This window comes from Solanum lycopersicum, chromosome 5, assembly GCF_036512215.1.
Source record: "Solanum lycopersicum chromosome 5, SLM_r2.1".
Lineage (NCBI taxonomy): Eukaryota > Viridiplantae > Streptophyta > Magnoliopsida > Solanales > Solanaceae > Solanum > Solanum lycopersicum.
In genome coordinates this window covers 48,744,478-48,761,790 of record NC_090804.1, presented here as the reverse complement: position 1 = coordinate 48,761,790, position 17,313 = coordinate 48,744,478, and the positions used below count along the sequence as shown (strand labels likewise).

Here is a 17,313-nt window from a genome sequence, read left to right as displayed (position 1 = left end):
CTGACTTTGAAGTGAGACGCAATTAATATGAACTTTGTAGTTTGCCTTCGAGGACTAGGAGGCAGCATGACTATATATGGGTTATTATGGACAGATTGACTAAGTCTTCTCATTTAATCCATGTGAAGTCTACCTACAGAGCCAAGATTATGCGAACTTTTATATTGATGAGATTCTGAGGTGGCATGGGATTCATTTGTCTATTATTTCAGATAGAGGAGCTCTTTTTACTACACATTTCTGGAGATCATTTCATAAAAGCTTGGGCGTGCAGGTAAAGCTTAGTAGCGCCTTTCATCCTCAAACTTATGAGCAGGCAGATCCCACCATTACAACATTGGAAGACATGTTGAGGGCATGTGTGATTAACTTCGGAGGTAGCTGGGACGACCATCTTCCTTTGGTATAGTTATCGTATAATAATAGATATCACTCTAAAATTGGGATGGCACCTTTTGAGACACTGTATGGTAGGAGGTGTAGGTCTCCGGTTAAGTTGTTAGAGGTTGGAGAGTCATCCATTTTGGGTCAAGAGATCATACATGAGGCCTTAGAGAAGGTCAAAGTTATTAGGGACATGTTGGTTGCTGCCTACAGCCGACAGAAGTCATATGCAAACAATAGAAAGTATTCCTTAGAGTTTGATGTTGCTGACCAGGTTTACTTGAAGATATCACCTATGAAAGAGGTGATAAGATTTGGTAGAAAATGGAAGTTGAGTCTGAGGTATCTTGGGCCATATGAGATCCTACAGCTTGTGGGTGACGTGTCCTATAAGTTAGCATTGCCTGTGGAGATAGCTTATGTTTAACAAGTCATTCATGTATCTATGTTGATGAAGGGCCTAGGTGATCCAGCATCGATTCTACCTGTTGAAGGTTTAGGGGTTGATGAAGACTTGTCTTATTAGGAGGTACCTGTTGAGATCTTAGACGGACACGTGATGCGGTTGAGGAACAAAGAGATATCCACAGTGAAGGTATTGTGGAGAAATCATCTTGTTGAGGGTGCTACGTGGGAGGCTGAGGCCGACATGAAATCCCGCTACTTTCATCGTTTCAGCTTTTGAGGTTATACTTTCTACTCTTAAGTGTATGTTTTCTTATCTCTCCGTATTTTGTTGCTATTACTTGACTAGCATTACGATATGTAGTGGTAGTGTCATTCGGGGATGAATGTTCCTAAGGGGGGATAACGTAATAACCCTAAAAATGAAAAAGTTAAGAAATGCTTATTGTGTCAAGAATGCTTGCAATTAGACCAAAGTTCACCATGATTGATATGCGTAGAACGAGACCTCAGAACCGTTAAAACGGCCAAGCAAACTAACTTGGGGAGTTAGTTGAGCTTGGAAAGGTTAGAACCAACAATATATGGCTCTCGAAAATGAAGATTTAATTGAAAGAGTCTTTACCGAACTTAAAACGAGGAAATCTTGACTTTTGAGGGTCCAGGGGAAAAATGGTCTTTTCCAGGACAAGGGTTATATCGTAATTACCCTAAGAAAAAATAATTAATTAATTAAATTATAGAACTTGTTTTGGTTGGTTTGACCCGAAATGACCCATTTTTGCAAAACGGTATCACACGAGTTCGAATCCCAATGGATGCAACAAATTGGAGATTTTTTTATTATTTAATATATTATTTTCTAAGGGAAAATGGCTCTTTCATGTATAATTAATTAAATCAGATTTTAAGTATTAAGGAGAGTCCTAAATTTAGTAAGTCATTATCTACGCCTAAAAAAACTTAACATGTTTCACTCTCTTACGTCTATCACATTCTCACGTTCAAAATCTATTGATTTCTCTCTGCCAATTAACGTGAAGAACATAAAATAAATCAAAGGTTCTTCACACTTGAACAACTCAAAAAAAATCTAAGAAAGCAAGTTAATAAAAAACGTTAAGGCATGAGAAATTTCCGTCGAGTTGGTGGTGAAACTTTAGGTGAGTTGGACGTGATTTTGGAGAAAAGTTTTGGAAGGAACTTAAACATTTGAACATCAATTAAGGTATGGGTTTCTTATCTCTTGGTCCCTTTTCAAAGAGACCCCTTAAAGTTCAAGATATTCATTCCAAAAATAGTGTTGTTCCCCGTTGCATGTCCCTGTCACTAGCTCCCATTGAGTTATAGGTTGGGTGTGTTTGCTGGTATAAAGTACGGATAAAATGTGTTTTCGTGATGTTTATGCTTAAGTATGCATGTGCGGAATTATGTGATATTTAATATGTTGTCCGAAATCATGTGAAAAAGTTATGTGTGTGTGCAACGTGTGGTAGTGAACTTAGTCACTGTTGGAGGTGTGAAATGGCATGTTTAATCCTTGTATTTTATTTGCAAAAGTTGTACATAACGTGATGTTCTTTGTAATGAATCGTGGCTGATTGAATAACAATCTTTTTGCCAAACAAACCTATGAAAGATGCACCTAACAAATGTGTAACAATAGTCTATAAATTTCCTTAAGAGTTCAAGTGAAAACGTATATAAAATTATTTGAAAAAATTCCACAGTAGTTCAAGTGAAAACGTATATAAATTAATTAAAAATGACCAAAATTTCCAGAAACAATGCAATCTTAATTTATACTAAAGTTTAATAAAGGAATCTTGAAATATAATAAATTTTAAAGGGATGAGGCCACCACGATTCGAATGTGTGATCTCATCCGTGTGGCTATTGTAATTCGCGAAAAAAAGAAACGATTGGGGGGGATGGGGGATTCTAAATCGTGTAACTGGAAGAGAAAGGATAGAATAATTAGGTAAATAAATAAATGGGAGATGTGGGAATCCAACCCAAGACCTCCAGGTTACGAATGAGAGAAGAGAAAATTAAAGAAAAAAGAGAAGATGAGAGTGTAAGTTAATGAAGAGACAAGTATCTATGAACACTCTAATGAAAGTATTGAGATTAACACACTTAATATTAATGATGAGATTAGAAATCATCTATCAATCTATGATGTCATTATACTAGAAGCCAACTTCCATGACCTATGAATTGAATATAATGGAACTTCTTACCTAGCACTGATAGACTAGCTATGAGCAGTTATGCCTTCTTTCGGGAAGGGCGGAGGTTCACGTAACTCTCATGAGATGAGAATGTCCAGCTTGCTGGGTATGGGTCTCCTTATATCTCCTAGTCTTCGAACCTATAGATACAATATAGGGATTTGGCGGGGTGAACTTCCCAGGAATGCTAGCATGTTAAGGGTAACTTTGGCCGGTAATTCCACCTCTTTTTGGTGTAGGGGAGACACTGGATTTCATGATGCTCACATGATCTAAGTCAGTTAAAGTTAATGTTTTGAATTAATGATAGAGGCCAGCCTCAAATGATGCACATATTGAAATGAATAACACCGAAGGTGTTAGGATAGGATAATAAAAAGGTGAGTTAGGGTAGATTAGATTGTATTGAAATGCTTATTTCTATTACTATATATATCAATTGAATATGAATTGTGGAGTAATGACAAAGATGATCATTATCGTGAAGATTTGGTAAGTTGACTTATCTCCTCCAATTTGCTTAGAATGTATATTGAATTGCGTTGATATGTATTGTCCACTTATGGTAGCGGTGTTTACATTCTTGTAAAAGTTTATGTGTTATGATCATGTCCTTTAATTAATTAGATCCAAGATGAATTTATATGATTAATTCCATGTTTAGGAAGTTGATTGATTTAGCCTTGATTCTAATATCATGTTCTAAGTGAATTGATGAATGTGAAGTATATGTATAGACTTCAATACCAGTTATATGATCAAGGTGTGGATGATATTATATGTATATGTGTGATAATTACGTTAAGGTTAGGTGGTCTATATGGCTAGTGATGAAGAATATCCTTGTAGGATGACCCTACCTGTATGAACCCTACATAATTGTGTAATCAAAGTATGCTAGGAGTTTTCTATTCTATTGTGGAATGTGTTCTTTCCTCCCGTGATGTATTGTGAGTGTATGAGGGTAGCTTCCTCAAGGTTATTGTATAGACATTATGTGATTCTGTTGACTAATGTACATGCACACACTTCATGCATGTCTATGAATAGGATAGATTTATAATGATTATAGAAAGGATAGTTCTCCTATACATTATTGCCTATTTCTATGCATGTGAAGTATATTATTTATGAAGTTATGTACATGTGTGACTAGAGGTGTTATATGAAGGTAGATATCACATTGTATGCACACACATATGATGTATGATTGCATGAATATGTGAAAGGACATTCTCATATGATTTAGGGTCTATTATGAAAGGACATTCTCATCTTAGAATCCTTTGAGCAATATGTTGCATGAAGGAGCAAGCTTCTAAGGCCTTCTTTATGACTTAATGCATTAAATAATTAAATATATATTAAAAAGAGATTTAGATCCTAGAACCAAGTAAACATGACAAATGAGAGTGGGAGCTTCAGTTGAAAATTCAAGCATTCCACAAGAGAACCTTTAGGTTTAGTAAGTCTGGGTTCAAAACATAGATGTTGTCTCATGAGATGGAAACCTCCATGCTAGTAAGTCAAGGTTTCTAGAAGCAATCTACATATTCCATAACTACGTGTCCCAGTAGGATATAGCTTTTTGATATCACATATATAGCTATGTACGATTGGTTACACCTTAGGCAAGTGTTAAGCCTTTCTTTTTGGTTAGAGAGTAGAACACCGGATTCCATGTGACTCACATGGTCTATGTCGGTTATGACTAAATCTCTTAAATCAAGAAATGAACAAAGATAAGATTATCAAATCTAATCACAACTCCTTGAGAGGATTACTTAGTATAGGTTGGATTATGTCCCCTACCTATGCATTGCACAAGTAAACTTTAAGAAATGATAACATTAGCACATGTATATAAGTAAGACTTATGTGATGTTATGTATGAAATGTATGAATGCATTGTAAAGTGACTTTTCTATGATTAAGATATGAATTATTTGTTTGTGTGTTAATTACACTTATGGATTAAAAATGAGTAGTATATGTGGGGTTATGTGACTCCATGTGTACATTGCATAAGTAAGCTTGAGAAGGGGTTATGAGGGTGGTTTACCAATGATATTAACTCAATGAGTTATGAATACGGTTTTAGTAAAGGAAAGAGTCCTTATATGATGCTATGAAGTATGTGGCCTTATGTCTAGTTTATGAATGAAAGAGTTATGACTTGTTAAGTATGTTATTCCTAGTCTAGGATGTCTTCTTAGATACACTTGGTGGAAGTAGTATTATGGGATGCTACCTATACATTGCACTAGTGTGAGTTATGTCATAGGTGATGGTCCTTATGTGAATTTGATGTCTAAGAGGTGCTTATGACTCGTGAATATATGTGGTTGTGTTATGAATGATATCTATGAAAGACTAATATAAGATGACCTCAAGGCGATAAATTGTACTAAGTACACTTGAGGGTTACATAAGGAAAGTAGTAAGATAAATGAAATGTAATCCCTTGTATGCATTGAATACGCCTTGAATTATGATAAAAAACTTTATTTGCTATCGTGAGTAATATAAATTTCAATATGATGTATGTGAAATATGTTGAGCTTATATGTGCCTATGTTTACGATGTTCACTACAAAGACCTTATGAATTCTAACTAAAAGTCATCTTTAAATTCATAAGTTTGCATGGTTTCCATACTCAGTGCATTCTTGTACTAATACCATTCTTCTTTATATTTTTACACAAAGTGTAGGTGGTGATGGATAGAGGATGTCTCCTAAGTGAAGAGCTTGGATAGATCTCCAAAGTTCAAGTGAAGGAGCCCTTATGATTCAAGGGTAGCCTTTGTTTAGATTACTTTAAGAGTATGTAATATCTTAGACTTATATTTTATGTTGTTAAGGGTTGTGTAGCTATTCTATTTTATTGAGTTGTGTGTTATGATGGAAAAGATACTTAGAGTCTACATATGTACTTGTGGTATTTTATATTTAAATGAAGTGTTGTTCTAGGATATGATATTTAATGAAAAGCTTTATGTTTTCCTCTATTTTTCCAAGATTATGCAACGAAAGATGTCTAAGGGATTGTCTTAGACCTCTGAGAGGTTGACGATGTCGTGTGGTGATACAAGAGTACTCTAACTTCTAAGGGTACTTTAGGTCGTTACATTTATGTTGAAAAGTTATTATATGATATGGTTATAGCTTGTTAGTAGTCTTTATGGTTGAATGGAGTTCCGTTTGGGGTGATACAATGCCTTATGATTATGTAGGATGGTAGCATTATGTTATGATATAGGCTTGAAAAGTCTTGGAGAATGTGGTAAATAGTGAGAAATATGAATGTTACCTTTGTATATGTAAAATGCTTCATAGATGTCCCTGTTTGAATTGGAATCTTTTGTATACGCTTTCTCCTAAGGAGGGGAGATATTGTGTTGAACATTTTAAGGTGATTGTGCAGTATGCTAGTTAATGGGAGAAACTGTATGACTATTTAATGATTCTCATTACGAGAAAACGGGGGAAAATGAGTTTTATTCCATAAGTTGGAAGTAGGATTACCCTAAGTTGACTTAAAGGATGTATGGTATGTATCCTTTATCTCATTAATACAAGAAGAGAATTGAGGTTGACCTACTTTGAAGTGGTTAGTTGTCTTATAAGATTGAAGTAGAGTATGTTCAATTGAGGAAGTGCTTAGATTGTACCTATGCATGGTTGGTTGAAAAGGTCCACCAAAAGTGAGTGATGACCCTTGTAGGTTGGTCTTGACTTGCAACGACCTTTGGATTAAAGGCATGATGTGATTAGGCCTACCTCAAGTTGGGGATAATGTGCATTGATGGTAAGATTTTAAGCGCCCTTTTATGTCCCTTTGTTGAGTTCCCTTGAAATTCTCTAGATTAAAAATCACTTTATAGTGATGGTAAGAATGGTGTCTTGAGCTTATATGCCAAGTGGAGAAATGTGCTTAGTCAATAAAGTTGGTAATTCAAGGTTCCCCTACAGTTGATATGAGTTACTTTGAAATGGATTTACCCTAAGTGGGGGAGGATGATTTCATTAGGAAGGTTGTACATATCCCTATTTTTCCTTTCTATTGTTACTCAAGCTAGAAACCAAAGAGTTTTTAAGTAGCGCGTTCACGATAGGAGTGTTACATAAAAGGATAAGTTTCATGTTTTACATATGTTATGCATGTCTTAAATGACACTATGTTATGCATGTTAAGAAAGGTCATTATTACAGAAAAAGGAAATTTTGATAAATTTCCATGTTGCTCATGTGTTTGCATCCTTATATGGTAAATGTGCAATTTGATTTAATGATTTATCTTAATGATCATGATTGATGTCACTCATATTGTGTGGTTCTATTGCCTAACTATGAGAAATGAAGTCTCTTATAAATAAGAAAAATTGAGTCTCTTTGAAAAATGTGTGACTTTTGAGATTTGGGGAGTGTTACTATAGGCTCACTCTTGAGGAGTGATGGTTTGTCTAACCTATATTTGTGGTATGCCAATAAATTGTAATAAATTTCCCTAATTGATGCATATTAATGAAAGCTAGTGATGTGCTAAGAATAGAAAGCATTAAATTTACTTCCTAATGTCGTGATGTGATTGGTGTGACCTACCATGTTTATTTCAGAAGGACGAAAGTATAAGCATATTATGGTTTGGAGTAAATAAATCCTCCTTAATATGAACTTACCTCTATGCATTGCTTCAATATGAACAGTATGATGCCATCTGTATATGTTGTGAATAGGAGAAGGTAGTTCCTCCTTGAACAAAGCTTAGCATGGTGATGTCATATACGACCTTGGTGGTATTATGTCTATACTATAAGATTGTACTCACCTACATTATTCATGATTCATGTGCAACTAAATGAATTATTCAGAATTTTCTCATCGGTTGAAGTGTTGTGAGCTGCTATGAAAATCATTGAGTCCTTGAAAATGTTTAAAATGTTTTAAGTGTCATTCGAGAATGAATGTTTTTCCAAGTGGGAGGGTATTGTTACACACTCAAAATGAAATAAGGTAGCTAGACACTCACATATGCCTAAAAAGGTTAATAACATGTTAATTAACTGTTTTACAGCTTTTATAATTAATTTGAAGAGGTTTGGAGGTCAAACATCCAAGACGTTCGAAAGTTAGTCTTTCGACATGCTAGTGTGTCCTTTTATGTTTGCCTTGTTTGTATGTGTTGTTTGGAGTCTAAAAATAGTATATTTGACCCTAGTATTTTATTATACATGTTAAGGGTCAAAACGTTTGGGTACGACTTCGCGAGGACCACCCTAAGGTCCCCCAAGAGGACCCAAATGTTGGACAAGGAGGCTGCCCAAGGCAGCATGAAGTAGCAAGATTGGGAATCAACCTCGCGTCACGCGTTTGAAACTGAGTGTGTTGTGCAACGCGTACCCTACACAAGTCTCACTGCCTCAAAATTATTTGGGGTAGAATCATAGTGTCATGACCGGGGTCTAGACCCTAGTCGATACCGGCATCGTTGACCTCTCAAAGGTCACATACAAGCCTACATACGTCATCATTACATAGAATAGGTTAATTTTACCGAAAAATTTAAAACTTTGGTTTTCTTTGAAGTATACATAGACTTCATACTAAGAATTGCCTTATATCACATCAGTTCACAACAACTATCTAATAATAAGATATTAAAGTACCAATATGGCACCAATACGACGTCTGAAAAATAAGTAAGAAGGAAACGCTAGTGGAACACCCTCCATAACTCATTCCTATGTCTAAGCTGGAATATAAGATATAAGCATCCTCGAAAGCCTGAGGGCTTACCAATTCCGAATGAATGCTCCACGTCCGGATAGCTTCAGCGTAGTCTTGTAAGCTCTAGCGTCCACCTACACTTGAACCTTAAAGTAAAGAGTTCTATGTGATTAGTACACACTTGTGGTAAATATGGGTGTATGAAATTACACACCAAGGACATGCATGATTACGAAGATCTCTCTCCTAACGATATGAGTTATAGAAAGCCAAGTCAGTTGGACTTGACTTATCGGATTAGGAAAGTCATTTTATGAGAGTAACATGCATCATCATTCTCTTCATATTGCACACAACACATAACACACATCATATAGCACATACATATGTCCTATATCATTTGTTTGTATGCCGTGAGACCTTGGAATCACAGACTTAACATTAGGACATCCCAAATGAGGGCTCAACATATGGGACCTCAATTAGGGAGCCTTCTTTAGGAAACTTTGAGTCGGCTTCATTTATTCATACGCACTTCATTTTTTTTATTCATTTATATACATAGGATGTTGTTTAGGACTCTCTTCAGGTTCACTGCGAAATGACCAATAATGACCTAGTGTCATGACTAGAGTCTACTTCACCTCTTGATTATCCTATCCAAAAAACTTTGGTATCATTCATTTCATAATTTACATTATATGAGGTTGGCCTAATTCTTTCTTTGGGAAATTTAAATTTAGCTGACATAGATCATGTCACATCCTCGAAATCTAGTTTCTACCCCACACAGAAATGAGGTGGAATCACCGGCCAAAAAGAAACCAAAACATGCTAGCATATATAGTGAATTGAACCCTGCTAGATCCCTATGTTAGCTGCGTAGGTTCAAAGACTAGTAGATATAAGGAGACCTATACCCGCTTAAATAGACAGTCTCTTCTCATGAGATTTACATGAACCTCTGCCTTGCTGAAACATGGAATCGTGACTCATAGCTACCCTATCGGTGCTCCGTATAAATTTCCAGTACATTCATCTCACATATCATAGAAGTTGGCTTCAAGCATGAGAGCATCATTTCTTATTAGATGATTTCTCATCTCATTATTAGTATTAAGTGTATATTAATCTCAATACTTTAATTAGAGTGTTTGTTAGAGACTGGTCTCTTCATTAGTTTTACACTTTTAAAGGTGAGTACGATTTTTGGTAACACTTATTAGGCTCATTTGAGATTGATCGCGTCTTTAATATAAGCCTTTTATAATGTTGTCACCACATTCATTAACTTTAGCATATTAGCTCTTCGTATTTATTCACCCTAGTACGTGAATGTCCATCTCATCATATGCCAATGCACTTGGCTTTTTAGTGTATTTCGCACTCTTACTTAACGCTCTTGCTATTACATCATTTCATCACATAAATCTTAGGTTCACTTAGTTTTAAATGTACGCTGGACTTATAAACCAATAAGTACAAGACATGAGGCTTCATTCATAATTCGTTTAAGTGACTTATACTTACCCAATATTAGATGGTACAAGACTTATGCATCTTGTAAATATGCCAAGGTCTCAATTTCGATTTACATAGGAAGCATTCATTAAATATTTAAGCAGGTATGTATCAATACGTAATTGGGCAAGATAACCCGATTTCGAATCCCTTGATCAACATTTAGTTTCATATTTAATTTGTTTAATCTTATATTTTTTGCTTGGGGACCCGAGGTCGATCCGAAATGCCCACACTTCTTTTTTATTCTTTCCTCTCTATTTTCGTTTGAGATCATCAGGATGTGGAATCGATCCCCCACAACCTCATCATTTTTTTTAATTTCTCCTACTTCTCGCATATATCCTAGGGTTTGTGGGTTCGATACCCACACTCCCCATTTTATTTTATTTCCCTTTTTCTTTAGTTACTTCACCCATCCCTACCTTATTTCGAATCCCCCTCACCTCACATTAAATATTAAATTTTTCAGCTTCCTACATATAGTGAGGTATCGATTTCAATCCTTAATGACCTCATATTTTAGAATGATTTTTAAATCTCTAATTCCTAAGTTACATAGGCGAACCAAATATCCACCAATTTGGAAATTTGATTACGTTTTCTAGTCCAATTTCTCCACATTTTATACATTAGATTGTAGGACAATTCAAAGAGCATTTCGTACATTTTTAAGTGCATTTTTGTGGTTTCATCTAGTAAAAAGTTTTCACTCAATTCAACAACATCACACCTCGTATCAACATCATGATTTTTTTACAAACATTTGCACATAAAATACAAGGATTTAACATGTTTTTTTCACACTTCAATTTGTGACTCGAGTTACGGCCTACACAATGCACACACATACTTTATGACATAACTTTGAAAAGACATAATTATCAATCATATAAATCCACACATATATACATGAACATAATCATCATGAAAACACGTTACATCCCTAATATTTACCAGCAAACATACCCAACCTACTATAATCGATGGGAGAGCTAGTGACAAGGACACGCAATAGGGAAATATTTGAGTTTGCGGATTAGAATTGACTGAATCTTAGGGGTCTCTTGGGATAGGGACCAAGAGAAAGAAAACCCAAACCTTTTGTCGATCAAAACCCTCAAAACCTGCTCCAATAGACCACCAACTTCCACGACACCAAAACCTCACCACCAAACTTCAAGCACCACCCTTCAAGAACAATGTTCTTACTCTTTATTTTTTTAGTTTAGTTTTTCTTTTGAGTTTTAGAGTTAAATTTCTTCAAGAGTGATGAACTTTTGATTTTTCTCTTTTACAAATTTTATATTAAGCTTAGGAGTAGGAGTTTTAGGTTAGTACTTAGTCAAGCTAGGACTCTTTCTTATTTTAAATAAAATTCTTATTTTCTAAGACTTAAGTGACAAGACTAAAATGCCCTTAATTAAATAAAATAATTAAATACCAATTAATTCAACTTAAATATTGTTTCCATCAACGATCGAACCCGGGTGAAGGCCTTCTCGCGAAGATGAGCTAATTCGGGTCAACCCTACCTGAATTGTCCACTCCTTATAATAATTAATTGAATATTTAGGGTAATTACAATACTAATGTTAGCCTGTAAATGACCATTTTACCCCTAGACCCTCCAAGCCTATGATTACCCCTTTCAAGTCCGGTCAAAACTCATCCGAGTGAATCTCTTCAATTCGGGTGCCTTACATGGCTGGAACCAACCTTGCCTAGCTCAACTAACTCAACAAGTTGTTTGGATTGGCTGGTGCATAGGTTCTGAGACTTGTTTCCACGCGCATGAAGCCGTGTGTACCCGGTATAATCTACGTTTTCTAGGTACGCTAAGGCATTACTTAGCATAGTCATTTTTGGGTTGTTTCATTATACCCCCTAGGAACATTCGTCCCCGAATGACACTTCTAATTATCTATCACAATGCCAGTCATATCATAACATTATTACTTTACAAAGTCAAGCAATAGCAACAAAGAATAGAGGAGATAAGGAAACTTAGACTTAAGAGTAGGAAGTCTAACCTCAAGAGCTAAAAGGACGAGGATAACGGGATCTCATATCGGCCTCGGCCTCCCACGTAGCACCCTCAAAAAGATGGTTCCTCCATAATACCTTCATTGTGGCAACCTCCTTGTTTCTCAACCGTTTCACCTGCGTGTCTAAAATCTCAATAGTAACCTCCTCATAGGACAAGTCTTCATCAACCCCAAACCATCAAATGAAAAAATCAATGTTGGATCAACAAGGCACTTGTTTAAGATAGATACATGAAAGACTGGATGAACAGAAGCTAGTTTTGCAGGCAATGCTAATTCATAGGACACCTCACCCATATGCTATAGAATCTCGTACGGCCCAACGTACCTCGGACTCACTTCACCTTCCTGCCAAACCTCATCACTCCCTTCATGGGTGATATCTTCAAGAAGACCTGGTCACCAACATCAAACTCTAAGGGCCGCTTCCTGTTATCCGCATAAGACTTCTGCCATTTGTAAGTAGTAGCCAACCTGTCCCTAATCACCCTGACCTTCTCTTAGGACTCATGAATGATCTGTGAACCCAAAATGGATGAATCTCCAACCTTGAAACACCCAATTGGAGACCTACACCTCCTACTATACAGTGCCTCGAATGTTTCCATCCCAATGCTAGAGTGACAGATGATATTATACTAGAACTCTATCAATGGCAGATGGTTGTCCCAACTACCTTTCAAGTTGATTACACACGCCCTCAACATGTCCTCCAATGTCACAATGGTACGCTGTACCTGCGCATCGAACTGAGGATAGAAAGCAATGGTGAGCTTTACCTGCATGCCTAAGCTCTTCTGCATGGATCTCTAGAAATGCAAAGTGAACTGAGATCCTCTATCCGAAATGATAGACAAAGAAATACCATGCCACCTCACAATCTCATCAACGTAGAGTTTCGCATAATACTCGGCCCTATAAGTAGACTTTAGAGTGATAAAGTGGACAGACTAAGTCATCCTATCAAACTAGGACTCCTTGTTATTTTAAATAAAAATCTGATTTTGTAAGGTTTAAGTGTCAAGACTAAAATGCCTTACTTAAATCAAATAATTAAATACCAATTAGTTCAACTCAAATATTGCTTCCACCAAGGATCGAACCCGGGTGAAGCCCTTCTCGCGAAAATGAGCCAATTCGGGTCAACCCTACCCGAATTGTTCACTCCATATATTAATTATTTAATTATTTAGGCTAATTACAATACTAACCTTACCCAGGAAAAGACCTTTTACCCATACATCCTCCAAACCTAAGATAAACCCTTTCAATTCCAATAAAATTCATCCGTGTGAATCTATTCAATTCGGGTTCCCTACATTGATGGACCCAACCTTCCCTAGCTCAATTAATTCACCAAGTTATTTGGCTTTGATGGTGCATAGGTTTTGAAGTCTGGTTCCACGCACATCAATTCGTGTGAAACCGGTCTCATCTAGGCATTCTAGGTATGCTTAGGCATTAATAAGCATAGTCGTTTTCTTGTTATTACACATAGGCTGCCTACGGGACACACAACCATTTCCCAGATCCGGTTGCGTAGTTTCAAAGTAATTTTTGAAATGTCTAAAATTTCCAATAAGTATGGGGGTGTTTAGGTAAATTTGGGATATAGTTATAAATAGTTTTAGGACATATTTAAACCCTTACCAAAGTCAAAACGCCAACACCCATTAAGAAATCAAAATCCCCAAAACTCTTTCTCTTCCAAAAACCCCAAAACCTCCATTGAAGATAAAGCTCAAGAACAACCTATGGAGGTGGATTCTTTGAGCTTTCTTCTCAGATTTTTGTGGGATTTTTTTTATGTAAAAGGCGTGGTAATCCTTCATCCCTATATAACCATTCATCTATGGAGTGCTTTCGCTTATTTTTCCAAACATGATTCTATGTCAAAATCCTATATTTCAATCTAGCGATGGATTTTTTCTCAAATTGATTTCAAAATCATTCTAATGATGATTATATGTTTACATACTGCTTTTATAATGAATTTCAATCAATTTCATGAAGAACACATGATCCTCTGAAATTCTCAAATTGGCCTATAATATGGGTGTTGTGATCTTGATGATGTGATGGTTACATTATGTTTAGATTATAATGAATTGCTTAGTTCTATATTCCATTATGGCAATTGATTATGAATTTTTGGGAATTGATCAATATGATCATTAGCTTGGAGATTTGGTAAGTTGACCTAATTCATTAATCTTGTTAGAATGTACATTGAATTGTGATGATTAGCATGGTCCACTTATGGTTATGGTGTTTACATTATTGTATATTTTTATGTGTTATGATCATAACATTGAAGGAATTAGATGCAAGTTGAATTGATATGATGATCACATATTTATAAAGTTGAAGGATGTAGCCTTTCTTCAAGTATCATTTCTAAGTAAATTGATGTTATGTGAAGTCACGTATATAATCCTCAAAACTACTTGTATGACCTAGGTATGGGGATGATTTTTTATGTATATGTGGGATGATCATGTTAGGGTTATGTATGGTCTATATGGAAAATGATGATGAATACTCTTGTAGCATTACCCGTACCTAAGAAACCCCTATATGAATGTGTGATCAATGTAAAATAGGAGTCTTCTAATCTAATGTTGAATATCTTATGGTCTACTATGATGTAATGTGAGTTTGTGTAGTCTATAGTCCTAAATACTCTATATGTGTGTATGAATTAAGACTTGATTAATAATATACATGTGTTGTGCTCTTTATAGGGTGGCTTTCTCAACGGTATGTGTTAACCTTTCATGTTATCATGTTGAGAAGTGTACTCACACGCACTTTCATGCATATCTATGAATATTATATATTCATAATGATTAAGGAAAGGGTAGTTCTCTTATGAATCATTATATATTTATTTACATGCTAAGTATATGATTTATGAACTATGAGCATGTGTTATCTAGAGGTGTTTATGTGAAGGTAGACAACACATATGTATGTACACACACATGAAAGTATGAATCAGAATTATGTGAAAAGATTCTCACATAATATTGGTTCTATGATGAAAGTACAATTCTTATCATAGATATCTTTAAGCTACGTAATGCACGACAGAGTAAGTCCCTAAGGCCTAATCTTTATGAACTAAAAGTATCTAGAGACTTAATGATGTTTAAAATGGGAGTTTAAGCTTAGAATCGAGTAAACATGACAAATGAAAGTGAGAGATTCATGTTAGTAAATCTGGCTTCCCACAAGGAGAACCTTAATGTTAGAAAGTCCAGGTTCCTAACCCACATGTTGACTCATGAGATACAAACGTCCACGTTACAAAGTCAAGGTTTCTATAAGCAATCTTCTTGCTGCATAACAGTGAGACCCCATAGGTTTTAGCTTAGTGAATCCACTAGAATAGCTATTTTGTATGAAGCTCCTAACTTGGTAAGTAGTGCCCTCTCTTTCCAGTGTGGGAGTAGAACACCGAATTCCACGTAGCTTACATGGACTATGTCGTTTATTATAATGTTTCCTGAAGGTTAATAAATTAACTAAGATAAGAATATGAATTCTAATCTAAATTCCTTGAGAAGTGTACTCTGCATATGCATATTTTTAATAAGGTTTGAAGGTCCTAAAATATTTAATAATTTTTATATGAGATAGTGTCTAAATATTTAGTTGAATTGGAAGTCAAAACATCAATGAACGACTAAGACGTTGGACAACTAGTCACATATGCGCCTCATGTATCTATATGTGATTATGTGTTTTTTGTATGATATTATGAGGTCCTTATATGAGTTAAAATAGTGTATATAGGAGGTGATTCAAGTTTCATGAATTTTGGAGGTCAAACATCCGAGAAAGTCCATGACGTATTAAAGGTTTGCCTTGAAATGACCTTGTGTGTCTAGTCATGTTATGTCGAGTTTTACATTTTTTTATTAAATATATATGGGAGGTCACAAACTTGTATACGATCATATTCAGATTGAAAAAGTTCGGGAAAACATCCCCAAGGACCAACAGTTCCTTGAGGAAAGACTCATATTGGTGGCCAAAATTTTTTAAGGCCAATCCCAATCGATTGAGGAAATCGACAGCTAGTAGGTTGGTCGATGCCCTATCATTGGAATTCTTTGTTAAAGACTTATCCTAGGAATCTCAATCTCCCAATGGCACGTCTTAGTCCCAAACCATAGACCAGCAGGACGGTCCGGTTGTTGGAAAATGGGTCGTCGATAGCCAAACGTAGGTGAGGCCTGCAACCTGCGCAACTCATTGTTAAATGCAAGAGTGAATTTGTAAATTCAACCAACGTCCAATAATTATTTGGGGGTTAATTAGGGATATTTTCGGTACATTAAGTGGATATATAAGCCCTAAACACCTAGATGAATTTATTCTTCAAAATCAAAACCCAAATTCTCTAAGAAATTCTCTAGAATTCCATTGGAGCCAAAACTCAAGGGAGAGCTTAGATTGGAGATTTGATTTGTGATGCTTCAAAAATTTTGAGGTATAATATCGGTGAGGTACATTTTATTCATCCCGAAACTTTATTCATCAAGGAGTCAAATTCAAAGTGATTTTCTAAAGTCTTTCAAAATATGAATTGATCCAATTTTATGATCTAGCCAAAGGTTATTGCATAAAACGTTTTGGATAATTATTGATTGAATTGATGTTAATTTATGAACCCATGCAAAAAATAATCTCTTCAAATTTGTTATATTTTTTATGTTATGATCTTGTGTTAGTGTTTATGAATGCTAGAATAGTTTTCTATGGGCTAATGAATGATGTAAGAATTGTATTGAATTGATGTATAGGTTGTCTTAAATAAATAAATATATATTCAATTTAATTAGATTCATTGAATATTGTGATTTATGCATTGAATTGATGAAAGGTCCTATTGGTATTGTATTGGATGATTTAGCTATGTATTGAAGTGGAGAGAATGGATTGGTTGTACGCTTCCCTAATTCTATTAATTTTATGTAATGTAGG

At 35.4% G+C, this 17,313-nt stretch overlaps 1 protein-coding gene across 1 annotated transcript; it reads left to right on the top strand.

Annotated features, from left to right (window-relative positions):
• Positions 1-445: 445 nt before the first annotated feature.
• LOC138348863 (uncharacterized) lies at positions 446-811 on the top strand. The gene has a single exon (XM_069298457.1). It carries the CDS (start codon positions 446-448, stop codon positions 809-811), a length of 366 nt encoding a protein of 121 aa, XP_069154558.1.
• The last annotated feature ends 16,502 nt before the right edge of the window (positions 812-17,313 follow it).